The sequence below is a fragment of the Nerophis ophidion genome, linkage group LG02 (genome assembly GCF_033978795.1).
Source record: "Nerophis ophidion isolate RoL-2023_Sa linkage group LG02, RoL_Noph_v1.0, whole genome shotgun sequence".
Taxonomy (NCBI): domain Eukaryota; kingdom Metazoa; phylum Chordata; class Actinopteri; order Syngnathiformes; family Syngnathidae; genus Nerophis; species Nerophis ophidion.
Genome location: NC_084612.1, coordinates 75080166 through 75100165, shown reverse-complemented (window position 1 = coordinate 75100165; position 20000 = coordinate 75080166). Strand labels below are relative to the sequence as shown.

Below are 20000 nucleotides of genomic sequence, written 5' to 3'. Positions count from 1 at the left end.
ATGGTAACAAGAATAAAACAAGGAAGTGCACAACTAGGGATGGGAAGAGTCCAAAAATAATCAGGGAACACAAAATGACTCAAAAACCAAAACAATGTATGATCCGGGCGGCGGATCATAACTCTAGGCAGACTTCACACACATGAATACTTTAGAGCTGGTCTGCAGAGAAGTGGTTTGGAAACATGAGCACACAAAAACATTCAAATTATGTTCTTTGAGTCTTTCCTCCGTTGTGTTTTCTCGCTGACCAAGTTTGCTCCTGTCTTGCAGTGTCATCCAGGCGCCGCTGCCGCTGCCTGTAGACAAGGTAAGGACAGAATGTGCCTGATGTGATGATGCATTCTCCCTCCGTCTCTCTTCCACCCACTGGAGTAGTCAGCTGACCCGAGGAATGTGTGGTCTGCCACCTAACTTGCTGAAACCATAGCTCTTCTGCCTTTTTCCATGTCTTGGGACTAAGGGCCATGACCTGAGGAAAGCCAGCTTTTATAGCAACATTCCTAACAAGATGGCCTCTTTATGTTTACTGGATTAAGTGAGAGTGTGAAAACGTCCTTCTTCGTCCTCTTAGGCTGTAAACGTTGGCACTTAGAGTTTTTATCCGCAAGAAGAGCGATAAAGCTTGGGTGTTCTGTTCTGTGTCTCTAGCAGTCAGAACAACAGCGCCTCAGTGTAACCTGTCAGAGGAATGTGTGTGTGTGCGTGTGCGTGCGTGACTACATTTTGAGCCACTTCTCTAACATAATTAAGTGTACCACGCTCCCTCAGCTCTCAATTGAGTTTCACACACACTGGCTTTTTCTGTTAATTAAAGTTGCAAATTTAGAGTCAGGTTTTAAATGAAGGCCTCTTCCGTGGTACTGATTTCTTTTAATATTTAATCTGGTGTTGTAATTGCATGGAGGTTAATTTGTGTCTTTGTTGCAAAAACTTTTTTCGGAGACTGAATTTATGCTAACTGAATTTTTTTTACGTTTTAACATTTTCTACTGAAATTTTCAAATTGTGCTGAAAAATTCCATCCATCCAGCCATCTTTTTCCGCTTATCCGAGGTCGGGTCGCGGGGGCAGCAGCCTAAGCAGAGAAGCCCAGACTTCCCTCTCCCCATCCACTTCATCTAGCTCCTCCCGGGGGATCCCGAGGCGTTCCCAGGCCAACCGGGAGACATAGTCTTCCCAACGTGTCCTGGGTCTTCCCCGTGGCCTCCTACCGGTCGGACATGCCCGAAACACCTCCCTAGGGAGGCGTTCGGGTGGCATCCTGACCAGATGCCCTGACCACCTCATCTGGCTCCTCTCTATGTGGAGGAGCAGCGGCTTTATTTTGAGTTCCTCCCAGATGGCAGAGCTTCTCACCCTATCTCTAAGGGAGAGCTCCGCCACCCGGCGGTGGAAACTCATTTGGGCCGCTTGTACCCGTGATCTTGTCTTTTTGGTCATGACCCAAAGCTCATGACCATAGGTGAGGATGGGAACGTAGCTCGACTGGCAAATTGAGAGCTTTGCCTTCCAGCTCAGCTCCTTCTTCACCACTACGGATCAATACAGCGTCCGCATTACTGAAGACGCCGCACCGATCTGCCTGTCGACCTCACCATCCACTCTTCCCTCACTCGTGAACAAGACCCCTAGGTACTTGAACTCCTCCACTTGGGGCAGGGTCTCCTCCCCAACCCGGAGTTGGCACTCCACCCTTTTCCGGGCGAAAACCATGGACTCGGACTTGGAGGTGCTGATTCTCATCCTAGTCGCTCATTCTATTTTGTACTTATTTATTAACTAGGACAGGGGTCGGCAACCTTTACCTCTCAAAGAGCCATTTTGGGAGCCACAAGACTCTTGAAATTTATAATGAAATAACACTGTATACATTGTTATTTCATTAATTAACCAGGGGTCTCAGACACGCAGGCCGCAATTAAATTGGAACATTTGATGTTAGTGTGGCCAGTAAGTTTTAAATGAATCCCGCTTATTAGCATCACGCATACAATTCCTCCCGATTTGTCCGGGAGATTCGCGGGTTACGGAGTGATTATTCACTCGGACGTCTGCTGAGCAATACCCAATCAACATAATAAAGGCGTGTTACGATGGCACTATCTTTAGTGCCCTCCACAACTTGTACAAACAGTTTACCAGTCAGGTCACGCGTTGTATGTGGCTTCTGCTGACACACACATGCGACTGCAAGGCATTCTTGTTCAACAGCCATACAGGTTACACTGAGGGTTGTGATATAAACAACTTTAACACTGTTACAAATATGCGCCACGCTGTGAACCCACACCAAAGAAGAATGACAAACACATTTCGGGAAAACATTCGCACTGTAACACAACATAAACACAACATTACAAATACCCAGAATCCCATGCAACCTTGACTCTTCCAGGCTACATTATACACCACGCTACCACAACCCCCCTCGCCCCCTCCTGCGTTGGTCGAGGTGGGGGGTGGTAGCGTGGTGTATAATGTAGCCTGGAAAAGTCAAGGTTGCATGGGATTCTGGGTATTTGTAATGTTGTGTTTATGTTGTGTTACAGTGCGGATGTTTTCCCGAAATGTGTTTGTCATTCTTGTTTGGTGTGGGTTCACAGTGTTGATTAATTGATTAATTAATTGAATAAAATTCAGTGCAGAAATATTGGTTGGTTAGTTTGTCTCCCAGCTGGCCCGGGAACACCCCGTGATCCCCCTGGAGGAGCTGCACCAAGTGGCTCGATAGAGGGGGGAAGTCTTGGCTTCTCTGCTTAGGCTGCTGCCCCCTCGACCCGACCTCATATAAGCAGAAGAAGATAGATGGAATATTGGTTGCTATTTTTTTTTTTTAAGCAACCAATATTTTTTTCTGCGCACCGAATTTTAAACAGTTTTTAATGGAATCGATTTTTTAAACACAAATTTTGCGTACAATTTTTTTATTCAATAATATTGTCAGCGTAATTTCATTTAAAAAAAAATAGTTCACGAAATTTGAACTTAAATTAAAGCTGCAAGTAGCGTTGAGGAACCGTGCTCCACCATGCAACTCGGGTTTCACGTCAGCCGGCGGACAAGCATGACAGTCCAAAAAAAATCGAAAAAAATTCGGAAGATTGGTGCATGTGGAAGGAAGTTCCGACAGTTATAATTTTCTACCAGAATGAGGCGATGTTGGTGTCGATATCAACGACTGGTCATGATCAGACCCCAACAATTTCAGTTTGGAAGGAAATCCGATCATCAAGAGTGAAGTAATGACAGTTTGATTGTTGATGGCGAGGGCCAGTTTTTGCCACCAGGCTCCGCCCACCAGAAATGTGTACTAACATGCGCTGACCCATCTTGCACTTTGCGGTACCAATTCTGATCAAGATCTGAGTTTTTGGAGCCTAGTTATAAACGTTTCAAGTTTTGCAGGCTTTTTAGATCACAGTTTGGCGTCATGCCACGCCCACATTCTAAGGTGAAGGCAAAATTCCCATGCAATTTATTAAAACTAAAATTTAAAGTACTAATGATTGTCACACACACACACTAGGTATCATCGCCTATTTGTCTAGTATGTTTCATTTTAAAGGCAACTCATTTGGTCAAAGTCCCTAGAACAGGGGTCGGCAACGCAAAATGTTGAAAGAGCCATATTGGACCGAAAATACAAAAACAAATCCGTCTGGATCCGCAAAAAATTAAAAGCCATATTACATACAGATATTGTGTCATGAGATATAAATTGAAACTAACTAAATGAGATCCAATATAGCTACAAATGAGGCATAATGATGCAATATGTACATACAGCTAGCCTAAATAGCATGTTAGCATCGATTAGCTGGCAGTCATGCAGTGACCAAATATGTCTGATTAGCACTCCACACAAGTCAATAACATCAACAAAACTCACCTTTGTGCATTCATGCACAACGTTAAAAAATTGGTGGACAAAATGAGAGAAAAAGAAGGGGTATAAAACACGTCTTAGAAAGTCGGAGAAAGTTATACATGTAAACAAACTACGGTGAGTTCAAGGACCGCCAAAATTAGTAGGACAAACCGGCGCTTGCCAAATACTCGAATCAGTGAAGCATGTTTAATATAAACTGTGCTTTATAAGAATTAGGGAGGTTTGTGTCATGTTTGTCCTCCTACAGAAACCATATTAAAACAACAAATATGTTTTTTTTTGTCCCTTTTCATCTTTTTCCATTTTTTAATATATTTTTGAAAAAGCTCCAGAGAGCCACTAGGGCGGTGCTAAAGAGCTGCATGCGGCTCACTGACCCCCGCCCTAGAAGGAGCTCTTTGAAGTATGACCCTTGTTTTTGGCCTAAAAAGGGCCGGCGGTAACCAAGATGGCTGACTTCCTGTTGGTTTTCAAATATGGGTTCTTGAGATTTTTACATGCGTCCTGTCATTAACGACGCCAGTGGCGATATTTGTGAAGTAAATTATATTTGTATAGCGCTTTTCTCTAGTGACTCAAAGCGCTTTACATAGTGAAACCCAATATCAAAGTTACATTTAAAGCAGTGTGGGTGGCACTGGGAGCAGGTGGATAAAGTGTCTTGCCCAAGGACACAACGGCAGTGACGAGGATGGTGGAAGCCGGGATCAAACCTGGAACCCTCAAGTTGCTGTCACGGCCACTCTACCAACCGAGCTATACCGACCAAGAAGCGAGGGGCCCAATTTTTTCTAATTTTAAAGGGGGCGCTAGAGAGCCAATTTTTGAAGTTTGGGTTCAGGACCCTTAAAATATCTGATTTTTTGCCGGATCGGACATGCTTGCAAAAATTGGTGAGTTTTCATGCCTTCTAAAATAGCATCAAAGTGGGAGAATAATATTAAACAAAGCCATTTCAACAGGGCCTTCGCAGCGTTTTGCAATTCACTTGCATAAATTCGGTGGAAAACTAAGAAAATATTTTGTAATAAAGACACAAATAAACCTGGTATAAATGGGTTTATTTAGGACTATTTTCATTTTTACCCTCCAACCATCCAAACGGTTAATTTTTCACCAAACTTTGTTTGTGTGCCTCTTGTAGGTTGCGGCCAACACTCCCAGTATGTATTCTCAGGAACTCTTCCAGCTCTCCCAGTATCTACAGGTAACACAGCGACACCCGCTGGTAGTCCCATACAATGACACCCCAAACCATTGAACCACGTTAGAAGACACGTGCATTAAATCCTCCATGACTGATGGTATGGATCCCGTCCCTCTGTCTGCCAGGAGGCCTTACACAGGGAGCAGATGTTGGAGCAGAAGCTGGCCACCCTGCAGCGTCTGCTCGTCAACACTCAGGAGGCCTCGGAGAGCAGCTGGCAGGTCGGAAAAAGAACCCGAATAACAGGAAGGTTTTTGTCAGAAGCCGTGAACTGAGCATATTCCTTCATCAGGCTCTGATTGATGAAGACCGTTTGCTGTCCAGGCTGGAGGTGATGGGCAGTCAACTGCAGGCTTACTCAAAGGTGAGGCACACTCTCCCCCAGACCCTTGAAGCAGTAACACCTACTTGTCCATGCATGTTCCTCTCAGTCCCAGACAGAGGACGGCATTCGGAAAGAGCTCCTTGCTCTCCAGGACGACAAACACAACTATGAGACCACGGCCAAAGAGTCTCTCAGGAGAGTCCTGCAGGAGAAGATCGAGGTGGTCAGAAAGTTGTCGGAGGTGGAGGTGGGCCCTACACACGATTGCCAGAATCAATTTGTGGTCTTCTGATGTTGGCTGGGAAATATCGAGATGTTGACTTCTGGCACCCGCAGCGCTCGCTGAGCAACACGGAAGACGAGTGCACCCACCTGAAGGAAATGTCTGAGAGGAGCCAGGAGGAGCTGAGGGAGCTGGCCAACAAATACAACGCTGCAGTCAATGAAATCAAAGAGCTTACAGACAAAATAAAGGTGAGCTGCCTCTCAACTCAACTGGCTTGCAATACTTTGGCTAAACACTGGAAGATCTCACTTAGAAGGTCTCTGAAGTTGGATGACTTACAATACTGTTCAGGAAAGTGCTGCTCCAATTAATGGACATACCTGACCATGAAAGTTGGTGTTGTAGTTGAGTCATTGTTTATTTTTGACCTCCCAAAGTTTTAGTTGAGTCGTCGTTTATTCTTCACCGCCTGAAGTTTTAGTTGAGTCGTTTATTGTTGACCGCCTGAAGTTTTAGTCGAGCCGTCGTTTATCGTTGATTGCCTGAAGTTTTAGTTGAGTCGTTTGTTGTTGGCTGCCTGAAGTTTTAGTTGAGCCGTCGTTTGTTTACCGCCTGAATTTTTGGTTCAGTCGTTTATTGTTAACCGCCTGAAGTTTTAGTTGAGTTGTTTGTTGTTGGCTGCCTGAAGTTTTAGTTGAGCCGTCGTTTATTGTTGACCGCCTGAAGTTTTAGTTCAGGCGTTTATTGTTGACCGCCTGAATTTTTAGTTCAGTCGTTCATTGTTGACCTCCCAAAGTTTTAGTTGAGTCGTTTATTGTTGGCTGCCTGAAGTTTTAGTTGAGTCGTTTATTGTTGACCGCCTGAAGTTTTAGTTCAGTCGTTTATTGTTGACCGCCTGAAGTTTTAGTTCAGTCGTTTATTGTTGATTGCCTGAAGTATTAGTTGAGTCGTTTATTGTTGACCGCCTGAAGTTTTAGTTGAGTCGTTGTTTATTGTTGACCGCCTGAAGTTTTAGTTGAGTCATCCTTTATTGTTGACTACCTGGAGTCGTTGACCGCCTGTAGTTTTAGTTGAGTCATCCTTTATTGTTGACTACCTGGAGTCGTTAACCGCCTGAAGTTTTAGTTGAGCCATCGTTTATGGTTGACCGCCTGAAGTTTTAGTCGAGCCGTCGTTTGTTGACCGCCAGAAATTTTAGTTGAGTCGTTTATTGTTGACCGCCTGAAGTTTTAGTTGAGTCGTTTATTGTTGACCGCCTGAAGTTTTAGTTGAGTCGTCGTTTATTATTCACTGCCTGAAGTTTTAGTCGAGCCGTCGTTTATTGTTGACCGCCAGAAGTTTTAGTTGAGTCGTTTATTGTTGACCGCCTGAAGTTTTAGTTGTCGTTTATTGTTGACCTCCAAAAGTTTTAGTTGAGTCGTTTATTGTTGACCCCCTGAAGTTTTAGTTGAGTCGTTTATTGTTGACCGCCTGAAGTTTTAGTTGAGTCGTTGTTTATTGTTGACCGCCTGAAGTTTTAGTTGAGTCGTTTATTGTTGACCGCCTGAAGTTTTAGTTGAGTCATCTTTTATTGTTGACTACCTGGAGTCGTTGACCGCCTGAAGTTTTATTTGAGTCGTCGTTTATTGACAACTGCCTGAAGTTTCACTTGAATAGTTGTTTATTGTTGACTACCTGAAGTTTTAGTTGCGTCGCCGTTGACCGCCTTAAGTTTTATTTGAGTCGTCGTTTATTGACAACTGCCTGAAGTTTCACTTGAATAGTTGTTTATTGTTGACTACCTGAAGTTTTAGTTGAGTCGTCGTTGACCGCTTGAAGTTTTATTTGAGTCGTCGTTGACCGTCGGAAGTTTTAGTTGAGTCGTCGTTTATTGTTGACTACCTGAAGTTTTAGTTGAGTGTTGTTGACCGCCTGAAGTTTTTTAGTTGAGTTGTCATTTATAGTGGACCGCCACATGTACTAATAATTGACCTCTGCCGGGCTTTAATTCTTTAATTCTTCCCCCTTTATTTGTATTTTGGCCCAGTCTTCTGACCTGTCCACTGCTCCACGGGACATTTTCCTCACCATCAACCCTTTTCTTAACCGTTGCGCCCACTTGTGCCCCTCCTGCAGGAAGCGGAGGGCCGCCAAGAGGAGCTGACCCAACGGGGGGCGTCGGAGAAGCGAGCGCTGGAGTTGCGGATCGAGGAGATGGAGGAGAAGGAGCAGGTTCTCCAGGCTCGCATTGAGGCTCTACAGGCCGACAACGACTTCACCAACGAGAGGCTCGCCGCCCTGCAGGGTACTCGCACACGGACCTTCCTGCTCCAACTCTTAACACACTCAACAGCCGATCAAACATCCCATAGACATGGTTACCCTGGCAACCAAGCCAGTCAACGCTTATTTTTTGCCCACAGTGCGCTTAGAGCAGCTCCAAGAGAAAAGCATTAAGGAAAACAACAGTCTGGGTGAGTGTTGCCTTCTTTGGCCGGACTCTCTCATCTTTGTCCTCCGTGGCCTCTGACTTCTCCTCCACATCCTGCGTGCATGAATTCTGCATGACATCTTCCTGCACGCACGACCACAAACTGGTGCTTGTGGTGGCTTTCTGTTCATCTGGCTAATGCTGGCCATCACCTATCCCTCATCTTCTTCTTGGGTGACCATGTCCACATGGTTGGTTGTTCCTCCTGAGAGTGCACCAGAGTGGTCACGATTCTAATCGTCTGTGCCTGGGTTTACTGTTCTGGTGGAGGTTGTTGACATTAACCATGATTCACTGCTTGCTCTGACCTGAATCAGTTGAAATAATCAACTTAAATACTGCTCCAGTCACCATGATCTGGTTTACGCCTGGTCTACGTCCGTGTGTGGCTGTTTCACGAGAGAAGTGTTCTCTCTAAAATGCATTCCGGATGATCTGGGTGGATTCCCTCGGCGGGCAAACTGTACACCTCTTTGTCTGTCTTTTTCTGGGGGTTAAAACAAAAACAGCACTTGCTTCGCCTGGTTTCGTGTCTGGTGATGGAATTGAGCACACAGAATGCCGGAGGTGCTTGAACCCCCACTCCTTCCTCCACACTGCTCACCCCGTGAAGAATCTTCTGGCTTTTCAACCCAAAACGACCCTTGTGTCATGTGGTCAAATGACAGATGAGGACTTAGGCTCCCCTGAAGCGGGAGAGGAGCCCGCGGAGGAGGGTCCAAGCTTGGAGACACCCGAGAGCCATGAGGAAGAAGAAGAGGAAGATGAGGAGGACACCGACACGGACGAGGGTGCAGTCGGTGAAGACGCAGATGGTAGTGGTGGTTTCATTATGATCATCACTTTAAAGTGCAAGTGGAGTGGAAAAACTAGTCGCCTCCATATTAAATATCTGATTTATGACACCAAAACACTTCCAAAGGTTACGAATAAATAGATCAAATCAAAATAGTACCAATCTCACTGAGATTCTTGAGCCATTTTGAGAGTTAATGAGTCACGTGAGCACCCCACGTAGAGGAGGAACCACAGATCCCTTCCCCATCAACAACAATGCTAATCAGTCTTTGTGAGAGCCAACAGTGTTACTTTGGGAAAATGATGATCCAGATCCTTATATTTTCGAGCCCAAACAGAAATGAGTAATAAGTTTTAGAAGTCGACTTCTACCCGGCGGATCCCAGCATTGCTAGGTGCTAAACATACAAGCTAACCGTAATATACCATGAAAAACAAACACCCACTGTAATATTTCCGCTCTCGCTGGGTTGCAGACATAATTCTGTTTGGGTGAAGAATCATTCGCAAGGGTTAAAAAAAAAGTTGCTGCTAGTTTGACTTTTTCGCCATCTCGGGGATGTGAAAGTGGACCATCCTGTCGGTCCATGGCCACATTTGTCTACGAGCAGGTGAGAGATGCATGAACTATAATCTAGAATTTACTTTTAGCAAGTTTGACACGAAGCAGAAGCAGCCGCCGGCTTGTAGTGTGTCAACAATGCTATCAATGCGCCACTAAAATAGTGCGTCTGCGTCCGCGCTTATATTCACTCATATTTGATAAATTTTTAGGTCACAACATGTAAATGGAGTATTGTTGCGGTTTCTGGATTTTCTTTAAAGATTATAATGCAGCGTCCATCTCTCGACTCAATTGTTAGCTATTTATTTACGATTTCGACTGCATTAAAAAGCCAAGAAGATAAGGATTGTAAATGATACACGGCACATTTTTTGTGTATTTCCAGTATGACTGATCTAATAACATGGTTAAAGTGCAGAAGCATTGCTACTGTGATGTCAATCTCTGAAAATAGCCAAAGATATTCTGAGCGGAATATTCAAAATGGCTGACTGAATTTGTGACATTTTAGACAGTATTTTCACATACTTTACACAAATAAGCATACGAAGTCAACTTGTTTTTCCACTCTACTGCTACTTTATTGGAAAAAAAGGCTAATTAGGATAAAGGAATGTTACATTTTCAGATAACAAAACACAAGTTTGTTCAGCATATTTAAACTGTTATACAGCCTCATCTCATTTTTGCCCCAACGTGTAATGAGTTCTCCTTACTCTCTAGCTCTACTCTCTAAAATGCTCATCCATCTCCGTGGCAGCTGAGTCCTTTTAGGCGATGGGAATTTCTGTGTAAAGACAAAGACTTGAATGTAGAACCAATTATTTTCTGGAACCAACCCCCTGAGGTGACAAAAATTTTTCCCACTGCCCCTGAATTGAAATTCTAACGAGAACCCGGCAATAATTATTTATTTCTATCCTCATTGCTGGTAAACTGAAGGGTTACAGAGGTATGTTTGGTATTATTTCCTGGCCGAGCCTGTTGATTAACTCAAGCAGTGCTGCCACCTGGCTGGAGGAGTGTGTATTGTTCCAGAACAAAAAGGTGCTAATGCCGGAAGTCCCCCAGCGCCCTACTATTTGAGAAGTCAAGCAGAAGATTTCTTTTATGTGGACGCCATCACCGTGTTTCTACTTTCCTTTTCAAAAGACCTTCCTCTAAGTTGTGATGTTGAGTCCAAGCTATTTGTTTATTGACCAACACGCCGGACTGTAGTCAGCTGGAGGCGTGTCTTAATGAAATTAAACAATGGATGTCCGCTAACTTTTTGCAACTTAACGCCAAAAAAACGGAAATGCTGATTATCGGTCCTGCTAGACACCAACCTCTATTTAATAATACAACTTTAACATTTGACAACCAAATAATAAAACAAGGTGACTCGGTAAAAAATCTGGGTATTATCTTCGACCCAACTCTCTCCTTTGAGTCACACATTAAAAGCGTTACTAAAACGGCCTTCTTTCATCTCCGTAATATCGCTAAAATTCGCTCCATTTTGTCCACTAAAGACGCCGAGATCATTATCCATGCGTTTGTTACGTCTCGCCTCGATTACTGTAACGTATTATTTTCGGGTCTCCCCATGTCTAGCATTAAAAGATTACAGTTGGTACAAAATGCGGCTGCTAGACTTTTGACAAGAGCAAGAAAGTTTGATCATATTACGCCTGTACTGTATATACCTTTATATACATATATACATACATATATACCTATACTGTATATACCTTTATATACATATATACATACATATATACCTATACTGTATATACCTTTATATACATATATACATACATATATACCTATACTGGCTCACCTGCACTGGCTTCCTGTGCACTTAAGATGTGACTTTAAGGTTTTACTAATTACGTATAAAATATTACACGGTCTAGCTCCAGCCTATCTTGCCGATTGTATTGTACCATATGTGCCGGCAAGAAATCTGCGTTCAAAAGACTCCGGCTTATTAGTGATTCCTAGAGCCCAAAAAAAGTCTGCGGGCTATAGAGCGTTTTCCGTTCGGGCTCCAGTACTCTGGAATGCCCTCCCGGTAACAGTTCGAGATGCTACCTCAGTAGAAGCATTTAAGTCTCACCTTAAAACTCATCTGTATACTCTAGCCTTTAAATAGACCTCCTTTTTAGACCAGTTGATCTGCCGCTTCTTTTCTTTCTCCTATGTCCCCCCCCTCCCTTGTGGAGGGGGTCCGGTCCGATGACCATTGATGAAGTACTGGCTGTCCAGAGTCGAGACCCATGATGGACCGCTCGCCTGTGTATCGGTTGGGGACATCTCTACGCTGCTGATCCACCTCCGCTTGAGATGGTTTCCTGTGGACGGGACTCTCGCTGCTGTCTTGGATCCGCTTGAACTGAACTCTCGCGGCTGTGTTGGAGCCACTATGGATTGAACTTTCACAGTATCATGTTAGACCCGGTCGACATCCATTGCTTTCGGTCCCCTAGAGGGGGGGGTTGCCCACATCTGAGGTACTCTCCAAGGTTTCTTATAGTCAGCATTGTCAGTGGCGTCCCACTGGATGTGAATTCTCCCTGCCCACTGGATGTGAGTTTTCCTTGCCCTTTTGTGGGTTCTTCGGAGGATGTTGTAGTCGTAATGATTTGTGCAGTCCTTTGAGACATTTGTGATTTGGGGCTATATAAATAAACATCGATTGATTGATTGATTGATTGATATATTGAGGTCTGCTCTTTGGTTTGACGTAATCCCCTATTGGTACTTCTCAACCCAAGGTTATCTTACATGAGCACGGTACAGTAAATCATGTCTTGCAGTATAAGTTCTGTGCACGGATTAGTAGGAGTCTCGGAACTTACTTTGGAAGCAAGCTGTTTGGAAGGAGAAAATGTGGTGTGAAGTGTTCCAACTAAAGTGGTTTAAACTGACGAGTTCACGTATTTCACTTTAAACGTCTACTTCCTGTTTGAAGAAGAACTACCTTTTACATGTCTGACTGAAATGCCTCAGCGTGGTGCTCAGGTTTTCTCTCTGTTCTCTTTTGTCATGCTCCCCCCGTGTTTGTCATTCCTGCATCGTCATGGTCTGTCTCCACGCTCTCTGTGTGTCACGCTCGTGTAAACGGTTCCATGCCGGAAGCTCTTCAAGTGTATCTAAGATATGGAATGAATAAGCAGAGTCTGTGTGTTTTTGTCAGACAACTGTCACGTTAACAGCGGAGGAGACGCCACTCGAATCCAACAGTTGATTGAGTGTCCGCGTGAGTACATACACTATCACATTTCCTCTTGTTTGCCACCGTCAGCCTAACTCTTACACTCACTGGCTGCAACAATACGTTGATACACCTGCATTACCTTTCATCATGAGAGCACTACTGCCTTTCCAAAGATGCTCATGCTCACTTTAAAGTGGGAGAGGTATTCATTTAACAGTCAATCGAAGTGTACTTAAATAGCCCTTCATCACAAATGTCTTCAAGGGCTGCAAAAACCACCAGTAGTGTCGTATTGAACTAATTAGGTTACTCCAAACGGCTGTGCAGGTATACCAAATGTTGTGGCCCAGGCCTGGGCAATTATTTTGACTCGGGGGCCAAATTTTGAGAAAAAGATGTGTCTGGAGGCCGGTGTATCTGATTTTTAGAAACACGAATACAAAACTTCACAATAATGTCTAATTGAAGGCTAAAAACGTTATGACAGACCACATTAAAATACAGAATGGGATTTTTACTTTTTTTTTACTGAGTGAGACCCCCAGAATGTACACGAAAATTAACGGAGGATTTACAATATAAGCTATGAACAATAAAACACTGAATATTGACAACATATGAACGTCAAACCGGGCTTCACTGTGGCAGAGGGGTTAGTGCGTCTGCCTCACAATACGAAGGTCCTCCAGTCTTGGGTTCAATCCCAGGCTCGGGATCTTTCTGTGTGGAGTTTGCTTGTTCTCCCCGTGAATGCGTGGGTTCCCTCCGGGTACTCCGGCTTCCTCCCACTTCCAAAGACATGCACCTGGGGATAGGTTGATAGGCAACACACAAAAAAAAAAAATTGGCCCTAGTGTGTGAATGTGAGTGTGAAAGTTGTCGGTCTATCTGTGTTGGCCCTGCGATGAGATGGTGACTTGTCCAGGGTGTACCCGCCTTCCGACCGATTGTAGCTGAGATAGGCGCCAGCGCCCCCCCCCGACCCCAAAAGGGAATAAGCGGTAAAAAATGGATGGATTGATGGATGGATGAATGTCAAACCCCCTCTCGGTAGACATTATTTACAATCGAGTGAAACACAACAAAAATGCAACAAACACAGCGATATATGAACACGAATGGAAACCCCCGTCCCCCCACACACACCTACAATCTGATATATCGCTAAGCTTTAGAAATTTGTTGTAAAAATCTCTTTCCGTGTCTGTCCCTGACACCCGCATTTCAGGCTGGTCGCTATGGAAACACTCTGTGGAAACTCCCCCCACCCACACTGCTTGGTGCCTCGTCTGAGCTGCTGTGACTTAGATCAGTGGTCCCCAACCTTTTTGTAGCTGCGGACCGGTCAACGCTTGATCATTTTGTCCCGCGGCCCGGCAGGGGTGGGGGGAATTTTAAATGTATTTTTAATTTTTATTTTTTTATTTTTTGTCATGAAAAAGGGAGGTTTGGGGGTTGGTGCACTAATTGTAAGTGTATCTTGTGTTTTTTTATGTTGATTTAATAAAAACAATAAAATAAATAAATAAATACAAAATAAATAATTAAAAATTATTCTGCGGCCCGCTACCAATTATTCAATTCAAGTGATGTAAATGTTGTTTTTTTATTTAGTAAAAATGTACTAAAGCAAGGGTGTCAATTTTCCCCGCCGTGTAATTTAATTTGGCCCTTGAGGCAATATCAAATTAACATTAGAGCTGGCCCGCCGCTGTAACACCGCATTCACCACTAATACTCATACTCGTCAACCCTCCCGATTTTCCCAGGAGACTCCCGAAGTTCAGTGCCTCTCCCGATTTCCACCCGGACAATAATATTGGGGGCGGGCTGTAAAAGCACTGCCTTTGGCGTTCTCTACATTTCGCCACGTCCGCTTTTCCTCCATACAAACAGCGTGCCGGCCCACTCACATAATATATGCGGCTCATACACACACACACAAGTGTATGCAAGGCATACTTGGTCAACAGCCATACAGGTCACACTGAGGGTGGCTGTATAAACAACTTTAGCACTGTTACAAATATACGCCACACTGTGAACCCACAGCAAACAAGAATGACAAACACATTTCGGGAGAACATCCGCACCGTAACACAACATAAACACAGCCGAACAAATACCCAGAACCCCTTGCATCACTAACTCGTCCGGCATGCTACAATATACACCCCCGCTACCACCAAACCCCGCCGCCGAAAAGAGACATTACATTTGTATTTTTATTTTATTTGATATGCCATTGGTATATTTTAATTATTATTATTTAAAACTCGATTTTGCACGTCACTATAAAGTTATATAAGCCTTGCTTGGTCAATATTCAATGCAAAACTTGTTTGGGTCCCTATTAAAGGATTAATTTGTTCAACCTTGGCCCGCGGCTTCGTTCAGTTTTAAATTCTGGCCCACTCTGTATTTGAGTTTGACATCCCTGTACTAAAGTATATCTTCTACATGTTAAGACATCTTTCATTTTCTTGCGTTTGAGTCATTCCAGACACATGAATGCGCTGGTGATGCAAGCCACAGCTTTGCACACAGAATTCTATAGAAGCATGCATAGCTTTCTGTTGTGTAGATTGCTGTTCCACATTCTAGATGTGTGCTGCCGGTTCAACACATGGCACACAGCTCGCAGCGTGATAACAGAGAATGATTAAATGTCTGTGTGGTAAAAGCCCCGTATGCACGCAAAATCCTCATTTTATTAAGGGGGTCTGCACCACTTTTCAATTGCACACGCAACAAGCCTATTAATAGTACACACTATTTTATTATTTGCACATGCTGCCTAGCGCGTGGTATTTAGATCTTAGTAAATCAGGCTCCAAGTTTTGAAGTATCTTGCTTAATTAGAATGTGTTCCCAGCCATAATTTAAGCACATATTTCTCAAGGGGTTGTTTCCTGCTTCAAAATATCAACTTAGTAAATCATGTCTAAAAAAAAAAAAAGCAGGAAAGGAACAAATTTGCCTTATTGCTTGGCGGCGGTTGCTTTTGGCTTTGAAGTTTGCAGCCATTTGGCTGTGGATGGTGCCCTTAAATCTTCCCTTTGCAGCAAATCTGCATGCTCTCTCAGTCTCACCATCTCGCTTGTGTCTCTTGAAATGTCCCTTTCAAATCTCCTCCTCCGCACTCTTCCCCTCAAAGAGACGATTTTCTCCTCAGCAATGGCTGAAAGTTGCTAGATTGTGTCACCAGTTACATGGAGAAATACAAAACATCTTTTTTTCCCCATGCTGGTTTCTCATAAATCATTTAGTGGTTGGATCAGAATACCATTGTGGTAAACTAAATAAAGGAAAAGCTTGAATTTGGCAAAAGCAAATATTTAATATACTTTCTCAAAGATTGAAATAATTAACATACTCTATTCCAGTGTTTTTCAACCACTGTGCCGCAGTACACGAGTGTGCCCTGAGATACAGTCTGGTGTGCTGTGGGAGATTATCTAGTTTCCCTTATTTGGGTTAATGATATTTTTTGCAAACCAGTAATTATAGTCTGCAAATGATGTGTTGTAGTTGAGTGTCCATGCTATCCAGAGCTCGGCATAATAACCGTGTAATACTCTTCCGTATCAGTAGGTGGCAGTCGGTAGCCCATCCATCCATCCATCTTCTTCCGCTTAGCCGAGGTCGGGTCGCGGGGCCAGCAACCTAAGCAGGGAAGCCCAGACTTCCCTTTCCCCAGCCACTTCGTCTAGCTCTTCCCGGGGGATCCCGAGGCGTTCCCAGGCCAGCCGGGAGACATAGTCTTCCCAACGTGTCCTGGGTCTTCCCCGTGGCCTCCTACCGGTTGGAAGTGCCCTAAACACCTCCCTAGGGAGGCGTTCGGGTGGCATCCTGACTAGATGCCCGAACCACCTCATCTGGCTCTTCTCGAGGTGGAGGAGCAGCGGCTTTACTTTGAGTTCCTCCCAGATGGCAGAGCTTCTCACCCTATCTCTAAGGGAGAGACCCGCCACACGGCGAAGGAAACTCATTTGGGCCGCTTGTACCCGTGATCTTATCCTTTCGGTCATGACCCAAAGCTCATGACCATAGGTGAGGATGGGAACGTAGATCGACCGGTAAATGGAGAGCTTTGCCTTCCGGCTCAGCTCCTTCTTCACCACAACGGATCGGTACAACGTCCGCATTACTGAAGACGTCGCACCGATCCACCTGTCGATCTCACCATCCACTCTTCCCCCACTCGTCGGTAGCCAATTACTTTATATATGTTGTAAACAGCAGGAGGCAGCATGGGTAAAAATGTATCCAATGCTTAAACCAAAAATAAACAAACGGTGAGTACCCCTAAGAAAAGGCTTGGAAGCTTAGGGAAGGCTATGCAGAACAAAACTAAAACTGAACTGTTTCCGAAGTAAACAAAAACCGAATGCTGGACGACAGCAAATACTTACTGTGGAACAAAGACGGCGTACACAAAATACATCAGAACATGACATGACAATCAACAATATCCCCACAAAGAAGGATGAAAACAATTGAAATATTCTTGATTGCTAAAACAAAGCAGATGCAGGAAATATGGCTCAAAGGAAGACATGAAACTGCTACAGGAAAATACCAAAAAAAAACAGAAAATGCCACCAAAATAGGAGCGAAAGATAAGAAGTAAAACACTGCACACAGGAAAACAGCACAAAACTCCAAATAAGTCAGGGTGTGATATTTCTGTACACCTTCTTTGAGACAAGAGCTATAGTGATGCATGATTGCTTATGATTTAAAGTCATATCCAACAATTGTAATGACTTTTTACCGTCAACTGAGTTTCTTTTTTTAATGATTTCTGCTGGCGGTGTGCCTCCGCATTTTTTCAATGCGAAAAGTGTGCCTTGCTTCAAAAAAGTTTGAAAAACACTGGTTTATTTAAATATACTCTAATCCAGATAAACAGTATCATTGATATCATTACATTTATCTCCATGGAAACAGCAGCATTGGTTAATTGGTTTCCTTTCACTGCTGATATTAGCTGTTTTCTTTTTTTCCCCTCTTGTCTCTGCAGCAGTGAAACAGCTGAAGGAAGCAGTCAGTTCGTCAATCCATAAACTGGCCAACTTTGATGGTGAGAGCTTTGCTAATAAAACGGCTTTTGGGAGGATGGACGAGTTCAGTCCTGACCTGAAGGATTTATTCGCTGCTTATTTGAAATGGGAATAAATAAGTGGCACTTTTAGGAAGGGTGCACTTACTTCATTGTGTTTGTGTGCAGACACCCACCTGCAGAACAACCAGACAGCAGAAGACAACATCCTCACCAGCCCGGATCGTCTTAAAGGTACAGTACATCTCCACTTCCTCACTCAAGGCTGCTAAATGCTCTTTAGACGATTCACCTTCGGAATGAAAGTGTGAGATGAAATAGATACTGTATTTTCTGGACCACACGTGTCAAACTCAAGGGCCAGATCGGGCCCGACACCTCATTTAATATGGACCGGGGAAGCCTGGGAGTAATGTGGATTTTTCATCTTTCTTACTAAATGTTTTCATTGTTTCCATTTTGCCAAAAAAATTGTATGTAATACCGTATTTCCTTGAATTGCCGCCAGGTCTATAGTATGCCCCTGCCTGGAATTACTGCCGGGTCAAATTCGTTTCGCAAAATATTATTTTTATTAGCGCATGTCTGGAATTTCCGCCGGGTCAAACTCGTCACATCACAAGTGACACTTCACCTGTCATCATTTTCAAAATGGAGGAGGCTGATTTCAATCATTTGAGTTTAGGAAGGACGAAGTGTTTGAGTTATATTATAGAACTTACAAATGCTGCTTGAAGTGATGAATGAAGAATCCATACGTGTAGTTGGAACGGCACTTGTACTTCCGGTTCAAGGCAGGAAACTGTAGACATTCAACCCGCAGCACTTTCAGTGAGCGACTTCGTCCAAAGGTTGGAGCCATAGCACGAACAATAACAGGCCTTGTCGGTGTTACTACAATGTAAGTTTGTTGTATACGAAACTTTATGGCCATTAGCGGGGAAATCCCCATAGATTAGCTGCGCCTTTTATATAAACCGCAGGGGTCATAGTGTGGGAAGAAAGTGGCGGCTTATAGTCTGGAAAATATGGTAATTTCAAAAGTTTCTTTATTAATGCCAGTCACCAAACAGAACAGCCCCAGTCTGGCTTCTTTTTTTAAAGGGGAACATTATCAGCAGACCTATGCAAGCGTCAATATATACCTTGATGTTTCAGAAAAAAGACCATGTATTTTTTTAACCGATTTCCGAACTCTAAATGGGTGAATTTTGGCAAATTAAACGTCTTTCTGTTTATCGGTCTTTTAGCGATGACGTCAGAGCGTGACGTCACCGAGGTAACACACCCGCCATTTTCATTTTCACATTACAAACACCGGGTCTCAGCTCTGTTATTTTACGTTTTTTCGACTATTTTTTGGAACCTTGGAGACAACATGCCTCGTCGGTGTGTTGTCGGAGGGTGTAACAACACTAACAGGGAGGGATTCAAGTTGCACCACTGGCAAGAAATCTGCCGCCAGACACCCATTGAATGTACCAAAGTGTCTTCACATTTTACCGGCGATGCTAAGACAGACATGGCACAGAGATGTATGGATAACCTGCAGATGCATTTGCAACCATTAAGTCAACGAAATCACAAAGGTGAGTTTTGTTGATGTTGTTGACTTATGTGCTAATCAGACATATTTGGTCACGGCATGACTGCCAGCTAATCGATGCTAACATGCTATGCTAATCGATGCTAACATGCTATTTACGCTAGCTGTATGTACATTTGAAACTAGATACCCACATTTAATGCGAAACAAACACTTACCAATCGACGGATTTAAGTTGCTCCAGTGTCACAAGATGCGAAAGTCCTGATCGTTTGGTCCGCACATTTTACCGGCGATGCTAATAAGGCAGCCATGCTATGGGCTTCTTCATTAGGTACACCCACGCTATGGCCGAATAGCGTCAATAGCTATTCGCTCAATAGCTTCAATTTCTTCTTCAATTTCGTTTTCGCTATCTGCCTCCATACTCGACCATCTGTTTCAATACATGCGTAATCTGTTGAATCGCTTAAGCCGCTGAAATCCGAGTCTGAATCCGAGCTAATGTCGCTATATCTTGCTGTGCTATCCGCCATGTTGTTTGTATTGGCAGCACTGTATGACGTCACAGGGAAAGGGATAGTGGTTTCGAAGATAGCAAAAATAAGGGACTCTAAAGCTTTATTTAGGGATATTCCGGGACCGGTAAAATTTTGAAAAAAACTTCCAAAAATACAACAAGCCACTGGGAACTGATTTTTATT

The 20000-nt window shown here is 43.7% G+C and overlaps 1 protein-coding gene across 1 annotated transcript in view; it reads left to right on the top strand.

The window, feature by feature from the left end:
• The window catches only part of LOC133548262 (sarcolemmal membrane-associated protein-like), a 60549-nt gene that overhangs the window by 15424 nt on the left and 25125 nt on the right, over positions 1-20000 (top strand). The window contains exons 2-13 of the mRNA XM_061893579.1: positions 274-310; positions 5037-5099; positions 5225-5320; positions 5392-5463; positions 5531-5671; positions 5761-5898; positions 7766-7934; positions 8053-8103; positions 8789-8935; positions 12665-12727; positions 17712-17771; positions 17919-17984. Coding sequence (XP_061749563.1) covers positions 274-310; positions 5037-5099; positions 5225-5320; positions 5392-5463; positions 5531-5671; positions 5761-5898; positions 7766-7934; positions 8053-8103; positions 8789-8935; positions 12665-12727; positions 17712-17771; positions 17919-17984 — 1103 coding nt within the window. The remainder of the gene's footprint in view (positions 1-273; positions 311-5036; positions 5100-5224; positions 5321-5391; positions 5464-5530; positions 5672-5760; positions 5899-7765; positions 7935-8052; positions 8104-8788; positions 8936-12664; positions 12728-17711; positions 17772-17918; positions 17985-20000) is intronic.